Below are 16,683 nucleotides of genomic sequence, written 5' to 3' on the forward strand. Positions count from 1 at the left end.
CGGACCCAGGATGAGTGTTGCTTCCGCCGGCGCCCCGGGCAGCCACGCCAACACGCTGGTGCTGCCGGACGCCAGACGTGTGGCTGAACGCGAGGTAAGACAGAAACAGTTTCCAGTATCTTTACAATTTCAGTGCTTTGATTGATTTGAGTATTTCGAGATATGTTGATTGTGTAGTTGTTCAAGTTTTTGGTTTGTCTGTTATGAAAACAGTTTGTGATGTTTCCAGCAATGAAGGCTCATCCGACACATCTGTAACATCACGTGACTAACACACAACACAGCATAGCTGACTTCCTGTGTCTTCTATGCTCGTGAATTTTTTTTGCCTGGTTCCTTTCGCCTACAGTTAAATCCATATCCAGAAAACCTTTACTTTTGTGGCTATGACGTCCTATATGTGAACACGAACGAAGCCGAAACACCGTCTATTGTCATCGTTGGTGGCTCTGTGGCGACATCTTGTGTTTAAAAAAAGACATAGAAGTGCTTGCACCTGGTTTGCCGAATGCGGAAGTGGTCTGCACATATACCGGATTCTGAAATCATAACACACGGTTGCCTTGTTCATAAGACGTGTTCATTGCTAGTAGGAGAGCGGAGATTATAGTGCCGCTCACCTTTGCTCGTTCAAATGTTTGAAAGCTCAAGCTTTTACATCTTTATTTCAAAGCCAAGTTTTCAATTTCAATGATTTGTTTTGGATTTTTTTTTGTGTGCCATATTTTTCCCAGTTACGAGCTGGTTTCCGAGTCATCTCACCCGTTCGTCTGTTCTCGGCGTTTTTAAGAGGACTTCATCAAGTGTTCAAATTGGTTTTCTTGTCGGCCGATCGAGCGCCTTCCCAATTGCCCCGAGTGGCCTTGTTGGGAATAAATACATTTGTATTCTATTTACAACGACATATGGAATCGTCGTCATCATATTTAGCTAACATATCTTGCTGAGAATGCAAATACATTCATTTTGTCTTAAAGGTTGTTGTTGTTTTGTTTTTTTGGCACACGTTTCCAATTGTTTTGGCTGTAAATAAACCCTTCCCCTTTCTCAAGAATGATATCACAGAGTGCCCAAAACTACTTTTTTTTTTTTTTTTTTTTTTGGGACATTTTGGGCCTTCCCTCCATTGTTTCCATCCACATCTTGAAAACTGCTCTTGCTAATGGCTTTTCTGGCCTCCGAGAAGAGCTCGCCAAAGCTCCAGACTGTCCTGATTGCGCAGTTGATCAAGGTGCATCATGGGGAATGTAGTCTATTCTCTCAGTATGGGAAAGCGGCGTATTGTTGTCTATTACCAATGTTGTTTTTCATTCAGCACGTGTTGAATACAATTCGTGACTGACTGGGACGGGTATGTGAAATTTGACATAATTGTCGTCACAGAACAATTTCTCTCTCTCTCTCTTTTTTTTTTTTTTTTTTTTTTTTTTACATTTGAAGTCATAGATTTGTATTTAAATGGCGAAATTGCTTCGGGCTCCCACGCAGCCCGCAGTCGGTATTTTGCACCTGTGGGTGTCAGTGTTACATTAGAAACCGAGGCCATAATGTTCCTCCCATGTGCAGCTTTTGTTTGAGCCTGACAAAATCTCGGGCGGCATTTGGACTGGCGCTCGTCAGCGATACGTTGTGCTGCTGCAGCAGCAGCATCCCATAATTCGACACGCACACGACTTGGATTTCAACCCCGAAATCGGATTTGTGTGTCTGCATGTTGCCGTCGAGAGATGCCGGCCTGCGTTCTTTTTCGTTTCGCTCTGCTTCTGCTGCTGCTGGGGAAACGGGCTTTGGCAGAGATTCGCTACTCCACCCCCGAGGAGGTTAAAGATGGAACCGTTGTTGGGAATCTTGCAAAGGATTTGGGTCTTGACGTGGGCTCTCTGGTCGATCGCCGCTTCCGAGTGGTTTCCGAATCGAAGGAGGCCTTTTTCGAGGTAAACCGGCAGAACGGGGTGCTGTACGTGAACAAGGGGATCGACAGAGATGATTCGTGTCAGGGCGGCGGCGCCTGCCTCTTTGAGCTCAAAGTCATTGTGGAGAACCCTTTGGAAATACATTATGTCATGATAGAAATCACAGACGTCAACGATCACGCGCCTGTTTTTATAGAAAAAGAGCAAAAGTTTGAAATAGCCGAGCACACGTTGCCCGGTAAACGATTCAAGCTGCATGCGGCACACGATCCCGACGCGGGGATGAACTCCATCCGCGCCTACACGCTGACGTCAAACGAGCATTTTGAAGTCGATGTTCGCCAGAGCGATGAGGAGAAAATTCCTTTTTTGGTGCTGAAGAAATCTCTGGACCGGGAACAAAAGGCAAAACACTCGCTGCGGGTCACAGCGCTGGATGGAGGAAAACCCCCACGATCGGGGACGCTGAACGTGTCCGTTGTTGTGCTCGACATCAATGACAACAGACCAACGTTCAGTCAAGACATTTACCAAATTACAATCGCGGAAAATATCCCGATAGGTACTTCAATATTTCAAATGAATGGTACAGACCCGGATGAAGGGGTGAACGGAGAAATCGAATATAGTCTCGCAAAGGCTTTGAAGAAAAGTGTATACGCTGTTTTTGAAATGGAGAGATTGACTGGGATTGTAAGAATAAAAGGACACGTAGACTATGAAGAAGATGATATATTTAAACTCGACATCGAGGCCTCCGACAGAGGAACACCTGCGATGACAGGTGAGTGCAGAGTCATTATCAAGATAAGAGACATGAATGATCATGTTCCAGAAATAGAAGTGACTTCCCTGTCAAATACGGTGGCAGAAGACTCCAAACCTGGCACAGTTATTTCCCTCATCAGCGTGAAGGATAGAGACTCGGGTGTGAATGGCAAAATGATCTCCACCATAACCAACGACGTCCCTTTTGAATTGAAGCCATCCTACAAAGAAAACATATTTTCGGTGGTGACGAAAGAATATTTGGACAGGGAGGAGGTCTCTCAGTATGAAATTGAAATCAAGGCCAGCGACTGTGGTGAACCTCCTTTATCGAATGTAAAATCGCTCAATATTCAGATCTCAGATGTGAATGATAACAGTCCGCACTTTGAAAAGAACCCCCTTGAGTTTTATTTAACAGAGAACAATGCGGCCGGGAGTTCCATTTTCTCCATCAGTGCATCGGACAAAGATATAAACGACAACGCTGCTATTTCCTATCGTATCGTGGGAGAGAGACGTCTGAATGACATCGCATCTTTCCTCAACATTAATCCGGAGACCGGAGAAGTGACGGCGCTGAAGAGTTTTGACTTTGAGACGCTGAAAAGCTTCCAGTTCCAGGTGTCGGCCACCGACGGCGGAAGTCCTCCGCTGAGCGGCAACGTGACGGTCAAGGTGTTCATTCTGGATCGGAACGACAACGCTCCGGTCATCCTGTATCCGCTCAGCTCCAACGGTTCCGCCCGAGGCGCCGAGGAGATTCCCCGCAATGCCAAAGCGGGAGACTCGGTGACTAAAGTCCGAGCCTACGACGCCGATACGGGATATAACGGCTGGTTGCTGTTTTCGCTGCGGCCGCTCGGCGAGCGCGCTCTCTTTTCTTTGGACCGCTATACGGGCCAGATCAGAACTCTTCGCCCGTTCACCGAGACGGACGAGGCCGAGCATCGACTGCTCGTACTGGTCAAAGACAACGGCGACGTTTCGCTCTCGGCGACGGCTACCGTGACCGTCAAACTGGCCGAGCCCAAAGAGGCTTTGGCGGCTTCCGACCACGCGGGAAGCGCGGCCGAAGCGGACCGGCGCGAGGACCGGGTGACTTTTTATCTGGCGCTGACTTTGGGCTCGGTCTCGCTGCTTTTGGTCATCGCCGTGGTGGTGCTGATCGCCATGCGCTGCTCCAAATCCGCAGAGTACACGTCCAAATATCTCCAAGACGCTCATTACGACGGCACGCTGTGTCACAGCATCCAGTACAGATCGGGAGACAAACGCTACATGTTAGTCGGACCCAGGATGAGTGTTGCTTCCGCCGGCGCCCCGGGCAGCCACGCCGGCACGCTGGTGCTGCCCGACGCCAGACGTGCGGCCGCAGGGGAGGTAAGAATCATTAATCTACTATGTCTTTTTTTTTTTTAATGAATCAGAAAAAATAGAGGCCACGTTCAAAATCAAATGTTGCTTGATTTGAACCATTTCTCCACATATTGTCCCACTTGTCAATGATGTGAAATTCTGGTCCTGGTTATCACGTTGAAGTTTTGGTGGCCTTACAGATAGAATTCCCTCGGGCCGGGTGTTGCAGTTAAGCTCTGAGATGCTTTGGTGCTGAAGTCCTGCCAGTGGTCACTGATTCTATTTGTACGAAACGAGAGCAATAGTGACTCGGACTTTGGCTCACGTGTTTTACATATGACAGAAGCTATACTTGACATCTATGTTGACCTTAACTCTTTTGCTCTCAACTGAACAGACACGTCATTAGGTACATCTACAATCTAACGTGAACCCAACAGATATAAAGCAGCTGTCGAAAATAGCGTTGAGATTTGGCTTGACCTTCTCGCGATTTTGAACGCTTCAAGCCGTGTTCAAAGGTCACATCAGTCTCGTTCCACCCCGGTCCCGGGCGACCGCGTTGACTTGAACTTATAAAACATCTATGTTCTCCGACACATTTGGAAAATACATTACAAGTCCCACCTCATAGTTTTTTGGGTTTATTTTTTAAAACATGATTTAATGGAGATCATTCGTAAACAGAGAACACAAATGTGGGCGGACTGCTTCAGTATGACATACAAAAATATCTGCCTGCGGTAACCATACTTGGTCGAATTGTTTTGGACTTGAAACTCGGTTTTCCGTCGTCGGGCAGTTCGTTGTGTGAAGTCCTCGGAGGAAATGTTGCTGTCTATGGTGCTGAACGTGTATGAAATGTATGAGCTCAGAAGTCCAGGATAATCGTTTGGTCGACTGTTGTTCAAGTTGCTGTGAAACGAAAATGCTTGCAATAGCTCCTCGTTCTCATTTTTGAGATATTGGAAGTTTTGCCACAGATGTGAGCAAGAGTCACGAAGTCGACACACGATTTGCGTTCGCGGGCCACGTAAAATGTTGCGGCGGGCCAGATCTGGCCTCCGGGCCTCGGGCTTGACACCTGTGCTGTAGCTGGTTCCGAACAATCCGCTGTCGTTCTCATCCGCAACGAAAAAGTAGATTTGCCATCGTTATCCACTCGTGTTCAACGGACTTTACCTGTCCAATCGAAGGGCTTTTGCGATCAGGCGTGGAAGAGAACAATCGGCTTTTACGCAGACGCTCACACAAGTGATCAATTCATAATGTTTGCAGTGGCGGACGTGCACTGAGATATATTCTTTTAACGTCGGGTCACTTCATTGCACGGCAGAGGCTCAAAATACTAGAAAGGCCTTTCAGTATGTTGCAGTGTACTTCCTGGTGATTACGTTGAACACGATTGTCCACTAGGTGTCAGTGTTATAACGCGGATGACGCGTGAAGGTTTTCCTTCTTCAGAGCGTCAGTGCGTCAGGACGACAAAGAACACAACAGCTCGCGTTCGGACGGGTCGATTTTTTTCTGTCCGAGCGTGTTGCTTGATTTCCAACCACGGGAAAAGAGTAGAAAATATTCAGTGCGATCCGGCGATGGCGTTTTAAATTGTTACTCGAACGGAGATCAAGCAGGAAGACGGATAAATATGTACTGGACGCGCCCTGTGCTTTTTTCCCTCCTGCTTTGTTCCTGCGAGCTGATTGCAGCCCAGCTGAAATATTCCACCCCGGAAGAGGTTAAGGTCGGTTCTGTTGTTGGGAACGTTGCGAAGGATCTGGGCCTGGACGCGGGCACTTTGACGAGCAGGAGGTTTCGCATCGTGTCCGGCGCACAGGACGCGCTGTTTGAGGTAAACCCGAACAACGGGCTCCTGCTCGTGCGCAAACACCTCGATCGCGAGCACTTGTGCGACAGGAACGCCGTGTGTGTGATGGATCTGAAAATTGTGGTGGAGAACCCGCTGGAGATCCACTACGTGTCCGTGGAAGTGACAGACGCCAACGACCACGCGCCGAGTTTTGCGGAGAAGGGCAAGATTCTCGAGATAGCGGAGAGTACTTTATCAGGTGCACGGTTTCAATTGCCAGGCGCAAGGGACCCGGATATTGGAATCAATTCCATCCAGCGTTATAAACTGAGTCACAATGAACATTTTCAACTGGAAATTCGGGAGAGAGATGATGACAAAATTCCATTTTTAGTGTTGCAAAAGCAGCTCGACAGGGAAGAGAAAATTAACCACAGTCTGATTTTGTCTGCCATCGATGGAGGAACACCTTCAAAATCCGCAAAAATGAATGTGACTATACGGGTTTTAGATATAAATGATAATCGACCCATTTTCTCCAAGGAGGGATATTCAGTTGAATTGCAAGAAAATGCCGCATACGGCACCTCTGTCATAAAAGTGCAAGCCACTGACCCGGATGAGGGAGCGAACGGGGAGGTGGAGTACGAATTTGGGGGCGACACCAACGCGGACGTGTTGCGTCTTTTTAGTCTGGACAAAAAACTGGGAGAAATTCGAGTTGAAGGGCAAATTGATTTCGAAACGACTCCTGTTTTCAAGTTGGATGTGCAGGCCTCGGACAAAGGTCGGCCTCCCATGACGACAGACTGCAGAGTCATCGTCAAGGTCGGAGACGTCAACGACAATAAACCCGAGATCGAGGTGACGTCCATCGCCGGCGCGGTCCCGGAAGATGCCAAGCACGGAACTGTGATTGCTCTCGTCAGCGTCACCGATGTGGATTCGGGCCCCAACGGGAAAGTCATCTGCAGTCTCGCGCCAAACGTACCGCTTGAATTAAAGCCGTCTTTCAAGGAAAATATGTATTCCTTAGTGACGAAAGACACGTTAGACAGAGAAACCACATCAAGTTATGACATTTCGATAACAGCGACTGACTGCGGTGAACCTCCTCTTTCCACATTGAAAACTCTGAACGTCCAAGTCACGGATGTCAACGATAACGTCCCAGAATTCCCACAAAATCCCTTCGAGTTCTATTTGACAGAAAACAACAAACCTGGCGCGTCAGTCTTTTCAGTGAACGCCTTTGACAAAGACACCGACGACAACGCCGCAGTGTCCTATAGTATTGTCCGGCAGGGCGGTCATACTGACATCGCATCTTTCCTCAACATTAATCCGGAGACTGGAGAAGTGACGGCGCTGAGGAGTTTTGACTTTGAGGCGCTGAAAAGCTTCCAGTTCCAGGTGTCGGCCACCGACGGCGGAAGTCCTCCGCTGAGCGGCAACGTGACAGTGAAGGTGTTCATTCTGGATCAGAACGACAACGCTCCGGTCATCCTGTATCCGCTCAGCTCCAACGGTTCCGCCCGAGGCGCCGAGGAGATTCCCCGCAATGCCAAAGCGGGAGACTCGGTGACTAAAGTCCGAGCCTACGACGCCGATACGGGATATAACGGCTGGTTACTGTTTTCGCTGCGGCCGCTCGGCGAGCGCGCTCTCTTTTCTTTGGACCGCTATACGGGCCAGATCAGAACACTTCGCCCGTTCACCGAGACGGACGAGGCCGAGCATCGACTGCTCGTACTGGTCAAAGACAACGGCGACGTTTCGCTCTCGGCGACGGCTACCGTGACCGTCAAACTGGCCGAGCCCAAAGAGGCTTTGGCGGCTTCCGACCACGCGGGAAGCGCGGCCGAAGCGGACGGGCGCGAGGACCGGGTGACTTTTTATCTGGCGCTGACTTTGGGCTCGGTCTCGCTGCTTTTGGTCATCGCCGTGGTGGTGCTGATCGCCATGCGCTGCTCCAAATCCGCAGAGTACACGTCCAAATATCTCCAAGACGCTCATTACGACGGCACGCTGTGTCACAGCATCCAGTACAGATCGGGAGACAAACGCTACATGTTAGTCGGACCCAGGATGAGTGTTGCTTCCGCCGGCGCCCCGGGCAGCCACGCCGGCACGCTGGTTCTGTCCGACGCCAGACGTGCGGCCGCAGGGGAGGTAAGAATCATTAATCTACTATGTCTTTTTTTTTTTTAATGAATCAGAAAAAATAGAGGCCACGTTCAAAATCAAATGTTGCTTGATTTGAACCATTTCTCCACATATTGTCACACTTGTCAATGATGTGAAATTCTGGTCCTGGTTATCACGTTGAAGTTTTGGTGGCCTTACAGATAGAATTCCCTCGGGCCGGGTGTTGCAGTTAAGCTCTGAGATGCTTTGGTGCTGAAGTCCTGCCAGTGGTCACTGATTCTATTTGTACGAAACGAGAGCAATAGTGACTCGGACTTTGGCTCATTTCTTGACTTTGTCGTTGGTTCACGTGTTCCCTGTTGTTTTACATATCAGAATCAGAATCATCTTTATTTGCCAAGTATGTCCAAAAAACACACAAGGAATTTGTCTCGGGTAGTTGGAGCCGCTCGAGTACGACAAGAGACACTCCATTGACAGACAACACTTTGGAGACAGAAAGACATTGACAAAAAACAAAACAAAAAAAAACAGTCACTGAGCAATAAAGGGTTGCTAGTCGTCTGGTAATGCAGGTACATTCTTTTTTTTTTTTTTTGACAATTGTGCAAAAAGATGCAGAGTCCTCTCGCACTTAGAGCAGTTTGAAGTACTAACATTGCAATAGCGCGATCATCTGGGACAATGTCGATTGTGCAAATGGTGCAGATGCTACTCAGGCGCATGAGTGGCCAGTATTGGTCAACAACAGATGTGCAAATAGTGCGGCGTGGCGAGACGACTACAGCGAGTGCACGAGTAATACATAATCGGCCCCACAGAAATGTGACAACGAACTCAAGTCAAAAAAAAAAAAATGGCAGCATGTTGCAATGGAATTGTAGGTTAGCTGTTTAAAAAGTTGACGGCAAGAGAGAAGAAGCTGTTGGAATGTCTGCGAGTTCTAGTTTGCATTGATCGGTAGCGCCGACCTGAGGGAAGGGAGCTAGAAGAGCCGGTGACCCGGATGCGGAGGGTCCGAGGGGATTTTGCACGCTCTTGTCTTAGTTCTGGCAGCGTGCAAGTCCTCAAGGGCGGGTAGGGTAGGTAGGGGGGGGTACCCACAATCCTTTCGGCAGTTTTGATTGTCCGTCGCAGTCGGGCTTTGTCCTTTTTTTTGTCGCAGCACCAAACCAGACTGTGACGGCAGAACACGGGACCGATTCGATGGCCGCTGTGTAGAACGGCCTCACGTACGTTTGACAAAACCCACCTACACGGCCAAGTCTATCTTGTAAAACATTAACTGTGCCTCGCAAGACTATTACACATTTTCACTGTCTAAGGCCCTTTTTTTTTTTTTTACTATCAAATCAATGGCATAAATACTGCAGGTCAAACTGGCTTAAAAAAAAGAAAAATAGTATATTTTTGGAAGCACCACAGCGAACGCTATAATGCACATGCTTCTGAAGTATCGTTTTTGTGCCCCTGCCATATAAATCTCATCGCATGCATCGAATTTGACGCGTTAACGATACCGCAGCATTTTTTGATGTGTCTAAAGTGAGCACTGTCAAGAAATATATCGCTGTTGCGCGGGAAACTTTTGATCAGAAATGCTTGGGTATCAGCGGTTGTTGTTGCTTTGAAAGTTCGATTGCACTTCAATGTAGTGGTCAATGTCGTATGCTGCATTTGCTTTGCAAGACCTTACCTCGCACTCCCAACCAGTTTCTGTTTTGCTGATCTGTGGCCTTATATTGCATTTCAAGCAGAGCAACTCTCTTGGGTCTACTAAACTCATTTTTGTCTTTTCTTTCTTTTATCAACCTAGTGAGTTGTGCACTGCACACGCTAGCATCATTTTAGCGCCCATGCAGAAGGAAAATCATAGCGTGAGCGTGTTTTTTGTGCGCGCGCGCGGAATATGACGTGTCATGCTGCGTTATTCGGGCACGCGTGCTGTGCGTTTCACGGCTATTGTTGCGCTTTGGCAAGCGCGTGTTTGGTGTTTTTAACGCTTTCTGCGAGTGGTTTTGAATCGTGGAAGCATTTGCGTTCATGAGAAACTTTCGCCTCACGTCACTAAAGGAATAGAATTGCAGTTTTGATGTCGTACTGCTTCAAGATAATGGGTTGTTTGCAAGGGATCGTTCGGATTCAGCCGCCCGGTGTGACAAGTTGACTCTTATTTTTGGTTTTTTTTGTCAATAGAGTGATGACGCAGTCAAACTCAGCTCTCGCTTGCCACCTCTCGGGGTCACTGTGACGTCACGGGACCACGAGCAGCGTTGCCACTCCTCTCACTTGTCTTTTGTCTGAACGGAGCAGAGCAAGCAGAGCGCATCCAATCCTGCGGCGCGTGCGGGCATCGCGCGAGTCCCAACGCGTGCGAAGCGTCCACTTGCAGCATTTGACCTGCTTCGGGATGACGATGGGGCGCGGTACAAACACGCGAGAAGAGGGACGCCGCTGGTTCGGATTGTATTTGTGGCTCGTCGTTTTGTTTGCGGAGCAGGCCGGGGCTCAGATAAGGTACTCTGTTCCCGAGGAGGTTGAAGACGGAACGGTGGTGGGAAACATCGCCAAGGATCTCGGGCTCGACGTCGGCGGCTTGGGCGATCGGCGGATCCGCGTCGTGTCGGGATCCGAGGAGGCTGCTATTTTGGAGGTGAACCGCAACAATGGGGCTCTCTACGTGTCCCGCCACATAGACAGAGAGGAGCTGTGCCAGGGCGGCGCCGCGTGTCTCGTGGAGCTGAAAATTCTCGTGGAAAACCCGCTGGAAATCCACTACGCGCTGGTCCAAATCGTCGACGCGAACGACCACGCTCCGAGCTTCCCCGAAGCCGAGCAGACGTTCCAAATCGCCGAGCACACTTTGCCAGGGAGGAGATTTCAACTGCACGCGGCCCGGGATCCGGACGCGGGCGTCAACTCCATCCGCGCGTACACCTTGACGCCAAATGATCATTTCGACATCAATATCCGCCAGAGCGACGCCGGGAAGGTTCCGTTTCTGGTGCTGAAGAAATCTCTGGACCGGGAACAGAAGGACAAACATTCGCTGCTGGTCACAGCCGCGGACGGAGGTAAACCTCCGCGTTGCGGCGCCCTCAATGTCTCCATTGTTGTCCTCGACAGTAATGACAACAGACCGGTTTTTAGCCAGGATATTTATGAAATGACGATCGCAGAAAATATTGAAATCGGCACATCGATCTTTCAAATGAACGCAACCGATGCAGATGAAGGCACGAACGGAGAAATTCAATACATCTTTTCCGAAACATTAAGTCGAGACGTGTACGACATTTTTGAATTGGACGAATTCACTGGAGAGATTCGCGTGAGGGGAAAAATTGATTTCGAGGAAAATAACCTGTACGAGTTGAATATTGACGCATCCGACAAAGCGACGCCGCCTCTGACAGGTGAGTGTCGAATTATAATCAAAATAAAAGATGTCAACGATAATGCTCCACAAATCGAAGTGACGTCACTGTCAAATCAAGTGTCTGAAGATTCCAAACCTGGCACAGTGATTTCCCTCGTTAGTGTAACAGATAAAGACTCGGGTGTGAATGCGAAAATTATTTCACGAATAACAAAGAACGTACCGTTTGAATTGAAACCGTCTTACAAGGAGAACACCTACTCGGTCGTCACCAAAACATTTTTGGACAGAGAGGACGTGTCACATTATGAATTATTAATTACAGCTACTGATTGTGGGGAAACTCCCTTATCTGCATTCAAAAGTCTCAACGTCCAAGTGGCTGACGTAAATGACAACAGTCCACATTTTGAACGCAACCCGCTGGAGTTTTACCTTCTAGAAAACAACATGGCGGGAAAATCTGTATTTTCCGTGAGCGCAATGGACAAAGACATGGAGGAAAACGCGGCCATTTCATATCAAATATCGAGAGGGGGGGAAGCAAATGACATCGCATCTTTCCTCAACATTAATCCGGAGACTGGAGAAGTGACGGCGCTGAAGAGTTTTGACTTTGAGACGCTGAAAAGCTTCCAGTTCCAGGTGTCGGCCACCGACGGCGGAAGTCCTCCGCTGAGCGGCAACGTGACGGTGAAGGTGTTCATTCTGGATCGGAACGACAACGCTCCGGTCATCCTGTATCCGCTCAGCTCCAACGGTTCCGCCCGAGGCGCCGAGGAGATTCCCCGCAATGCCAAAGCGGGAGACTCGGTGACTAAAGTCCGAGCCTACGACGCCGATACGGGATATAACGGCTGGCTGCTGTTTTCGCTGCGGCCGCTCGGCGAGCGCGCTCTCTTTTCTTTGGACCGCTATACGGGCCAGATTAGAACACTTCGCCCGTTCACGGAGACGGACGAGGCCGAGCATCGACTGCTCGTACTGGTCAAAGACAACGGCGACGTTTCGCTCTCGGCGACGGCTACCGTGACCGTCAAACTGGCGGAGCCCAAAGAGGCTTTGGCGGCTTCCGACCACGCGGGAAGCGCGGCCGAAGCGGACGGGCGCGAGGACCGGGTGACTTTTTATCTGGCGCTGACTTTGGGCTCGGTCTCGCTGCTTTTGGTCATCGCCGTGGTGGTGCTGATCGCCATGCGCTGCTCCAAATCCGCAGAGTACACGTCCAAATATCTCCAAGACGCTCATTACGACGGCACGCTGTGTCACAGCATCCAGTACAGATCGGGAGACAAACGCTACATGTTAGTCGGACCCAGGATGAGTGTTGCTTCCGCCGGCGCCCCGGGCAGCCACGCCGGCACGCTGGTGCTGCCCGACGCCGCACGCGCGTCCACAGGGGAGGTAAGAATCTGACAAACACTCCTGTTCACACAGTGTCCATTTTTGCACAGCATATTTGATATGAGCTAAATTCATTTTTTTATTGCCCGAATTGACGTGTGGCTGGATGAAGATTAAATCAGCATCGTTTATCGTCAGATGTCATCGTTTCTCTAAGTCGGTATGTTATCTCATTGTGGGCCCTGGCCGCTACACGGATTATTATCAATATTAGAATTTGTGTTATTGTTTTACAATTGTCAACACCAGTCTGGAGGCAATTGTGTTAATTGTCCTCTGGATGCCAAAAAGTGTTTGAAAGATTGCATTTGTGGTCGCATGGGTCAAATGGAGGTTTGACATTGCTGCTCTCCATGGTGCTGAAATGCGAACTTCACTCTTTTTGCTCAAGGAACTGAGGGAACGAGTATTTTTCCTGAACTTCGTGACATTACACTCCACGAGTAGAAATCATTTGAAGTCATTTTCTTATTTGAATCGCAAAAAAAAAAAAAATTGCTTCTCATCATTTTCGGCATATTTTCTTCTGGGCTTTCATTCGCTTCCTTGGATCAAGTCACGCAGTGCTGTGCATCGATTTGATGGTGGAGAATTCCAATAGTAGTCGTGTCCTCTAGATGTCGCTGTGACACCAAAAAGGCCGTGAGCAAGCTGTCCCTCCTTTCGGCTTTTGTCTGCAATCTGCAGAGGGCGCATTCATTTGTTCCGGCATTCTAAGCAGCGCGGTGTGATTTCTCATCGCATGACGCGGCGGTGGCGTTCGACAGACTCATTCGGGTTTCTACTTTTGTTTTTTTTTTTGTTTTTTTAAAGCTGTCGTCTTTTTTTTGTATTTTTAAACAACAATGGAAGAAAAACGAGGACGTAAGACGAGGAGCTTTGTGCGCTTTCTTCTGCGTTGGTCTCTGTTGTTGTTTTTCGGGGAGCGGGCTCGGGCCGAGCTCCGCTACTCTATTCCCGAGGAGATGGCGACTGGAAGTGTTGTGGGCAACGTGGCGAAAGATCTCGGCCTGGACGGAAGCTCGCCGAGCGGCAGGCGTTTCAGGGTGGTGTCCGGATCCGCGGACGCGTATTTCCAGGTGAACGCGGACGATGGCGCCTTGCAGGTCCGACGCAAAATTGACCGAGAGGAGCTTTGTCACGGGAGCGGCGCCTGCTTAATGGAGCTGAAGATCCTGGTTGAGAATCCTCTCGAGGTGCATTATGTGGTGGTGGAAATCACCGATGTCAACGACCACCGTCCCATATTTTCGGAAAAGAAGCAGATTTTTGAAATTGCTGAACATTCGTCTCCAGGAACACGATTCGAATTGCACGCAGCCGGTGATCCAGATGCTGGAAGTAACGCCGTGCGCGCGTACACACTAACGCCGAATGAACATTTTGAATTAGATATTGTTCAAAGTGACGACGATAAAATACCGTTTTTGGTCCTGAAAAGGTCGTTAGATAGAGAGCAGAAGAGCAAGCATCTGCTATATGTGACAGCAGTTGACGGGGGGAAACCTCGAAGATCAGACACACTTAATGTTTCTATTATTGTGCTTGACATTAATGATAACCGTCCCATGTTTAGGCAGGATACTTACAACGTTGAAATATATGAAAATGTGCCAACTGGTGCACTTGTAGCAACAGTGAATGCAACAGATCCGGACGAAGGCAATAATGGCGAAATTGAATTTAGCTTCAGCAAAACACTAACACCAAGGCTTTGCGAAATATTTGAACTCGATACAAAAAGCGGCGTAATTAAATTGAAGCGTCCTGTCGATTTTGAGGAAACGCAAATCTATAAACTGTTAGTGGAGGCCTCTGACAAAGGAATACCACCACTGACAAGCAGGTGCAGAGTGGTTGTAAATATAAAAGATGTCAATGATAATCCCCCAGTCATAGAGGTGACATCACTGACGAATCAAGTGCCAGAGGATTCCAAGCCTGGAACCGTTATCGCTCTCGTTAGCGTAGTGGATAAGGACTCCGGAATGAATGCAAAGATTGTTTCAAAGATCACCAGCGATGTTCCTTTTGAATTGAAACCTTCCTACAAGGAGAACACTTATTCAGTTGTCACGAAAGGTTTTTTGGACCGCGAGGAACTTGCTCATTATGAAATAGCAATTAAAGCTACAGATTGTGGAGATCCTCCTTTATCTGCTTTTAGGACATTCGACATCGACTTATCCGATGTGAACGACAACAGTCCACACTTTGAGCAAAGTCCATTACATTTTTACCTGTTCGAAAACAACATCGCCGGAGCTTCAGTGTTCTCCTTGAGGGCAACCGATAACGATGTGAATGAAAATGCAGTTATTCAATACAAAATAGTTCGAGCCGACAAGGACGGCGCAGTAACGTCGTTCCTCGACATTCATCCGGAGACCGGAGAAGTGACGGCGCTGAAGAGTTTTGACTTTGAGACGCTGAAAAGCTTCCAGTTCCAGGTGTCGGCCACCGACGGCGGAAGTCCTCCGCTGAGCGGCAACGTGACGGTGAAGGTGTTCATTCTGGATCGGAACGACAACGCTCCGGTCATCCTGTATCCGCTCAGCTCCAACGGTTCCGCCCGAGGCGCCGAGGAGATTCCCCGCAATGCCAAAGCGGGAGACTCGGTGACTAAAGTCCGAGCCTACGACGCCGATACGGGATATAACGGCTGGTTGCTGTTTTCGCTGCGGCCGCTCGGCGAGCGCGCTCTCTTTTCATTGGACCGCTATACGGGCCAGATCAGAACACTTCGCCCGTTCACCGAGACGGACGAGGCCGAGCATCGACTGCTCGTACTGGTCAAAGACAACGGCGACGTTTCGCTCTCGGCGACGGCTACCGTGACCGTCAAACTGGCCGAGCCCAAAGAGGCTTTGGCGGCTTCCGACCACGCGGGAAGCGCGGCCGAAGCGGACCGGCGCGAGGACCGGGTGACTTTTTATCTGGCGCTGACTTTGGGCTCGGTCTCGCTGCTTTTGGTCATCGCCGTGGTGGTGCTGATCGCCATGCGCTGCTCCAAATCCGCAGAGTACACGTCCAAATATCTCCAAGACGCTCATTACGACGGCACGCTGTGTCACAGCATCCAGTACAGATCGGGAGACAAACGCTACATGTTAGTCGGACCCAGGATGAGTGTTGCTTCCGCCGGCGCCCCGGGCAGCCACGCCGGCACGCTGGTGCTGCCCGACGCCAGACGTGCGGCCGCAGGGGAGGTAAGACAGACCTTTTCCAATTGTAGTATTTTTAATGGCTGTGTTTCATTGCATCGTGGATTTTTATGAAGAAAATTCAAGTAAATATATAGTTCAAAATCAATTCTATATATGGTTATTTACGCCCTCATACCCTCACCTACGGTGGCGAGCTGTGGGTCGCGACCGAAAGAACGAGATCCCGGATACGAGCGGCGGAAATGAGTTTCCTCCGCGGGGTGTCCGGGCTCTCCCTAAGAGAACGGCTGAGAAGCCCGGTCATCCGGGAGGGGCTCAGAGTAGACCCGCTGCTCCTCCGCATCGAGAGCAGGCAGGCGAGGTGGCTCGGGCATTCGATTAGGATGGCCCCCGGAGGTGTTCCGGGCACGTCCCCGGGGATGAACCAGGACACGTTGGCTGCATCATCAAATCCTTTGTTTTTCTCGCTCCAAATAATATCCATTTTTATATTCAAGAACTAGCAACCAATAGCATTTTCAATGAGTATTTCACGTTGTTAAATCAGAAGTTTTTACAAGGTTACTTTCGAGTTCCAAGCCCAGAATGGGCATTCTCTGCTACTGCTGTCCAAGGTCCTGAAAAGTAACTTTTTTTTAAAAAAAAAGAAAAAAAAAAGCAAAACCTGAAGCTCGAGAACAGAGACAACAGCGTTTGACATCGTTTTCCACTCCAAATTATGTCACATGCGTGCGT

The 16,683-nt window shown here is 49.2% G+C and overlaps 5 protein-coding genes across 19 annotated transcripts in view; all 5 read left to right on the forward strand.

Moving 5' to 3' along the window:
• The window catches only part of LOC133484589 (protocadherin alpha-C2-like), a 285,315-nt gene that overhangs the window by 126,206 nt on the left and 142,426 nt on the right, over positions 1-16,683 (forward strand). The gene's annotated exons all lie outside the window — the stretch shown is intronic.
• On the forward strand, positions 1,495-4,103 carry LOC133485192 (protocadherin alpha-8-like). Its single transcript, XM_061788606.1, has one exon. It carries the CDS (start codon positions 1,728-1,730, stop codon positions 4,101-4,103), a length of 2,376 nt encoding a protein of 791 aa, XP_061644590.1. The 5' UTR covers positions 1,495-1,727.
• LOC133485193 (protocadherin alpha-8-like) lies at positions 5,186-9,219 on the forward strand. Its single transcript, XM_061788608.1, has 2 exons — positions 5,186-8,044; positions 9,164-9,219. The coding sequence occupies exons 1-2, from the start codon at positions 5,689-5,691 to the stop codon at positions 9,217-9,219; spliced, it is 2,412 nt and encodes an 803-aa protein (XP_061644592.1). The 5' UTR covers positions 5,186-5,688.
• On the forward strand, positions 10,415-12,793 carry LOC133485194 (protocadherin alpha-13-like). Its single transcript, XM_061788609.1, has one exon. It carries the CDS (start codon positions 10,415-10,417, stop codon positions 12,791-12,793), a length of 2,379 nt encoding a protein of 792 aa, XP_061644593.1.
• LOC133485195 (protocadherin alpha-13-like) lies at positions 13,505-16,059 on the forward strand. Its single transcript, XM_061788610.1, has one exon. It carries the CDS (start codon positions 13,627-13,629, stop codon positions 16,057-16,059), a length of 2,433 nt encoding a protein of 810 aa, XP_061644594.1. The 5' UTR covers positions 13,505-13,626.

Source organism: Phyllopteryx taeniolatus, chromosome 10 (genome assembly GCF_024500385.1).
Source record: "Phyllopteryx taeniolatus isolate TA_2022b chromosome 10, UOR_Ptae_1.2, whole genome shotgun sequence".
Classification (NCBI taxonomy): domain Eukaryota; kingdom Metazoa; phylum Chordata; class Actinopteri; order Syngnathiformes; family Syngnathidae; genus Phyllopteryx; species Phyllopteryx taeniolatus.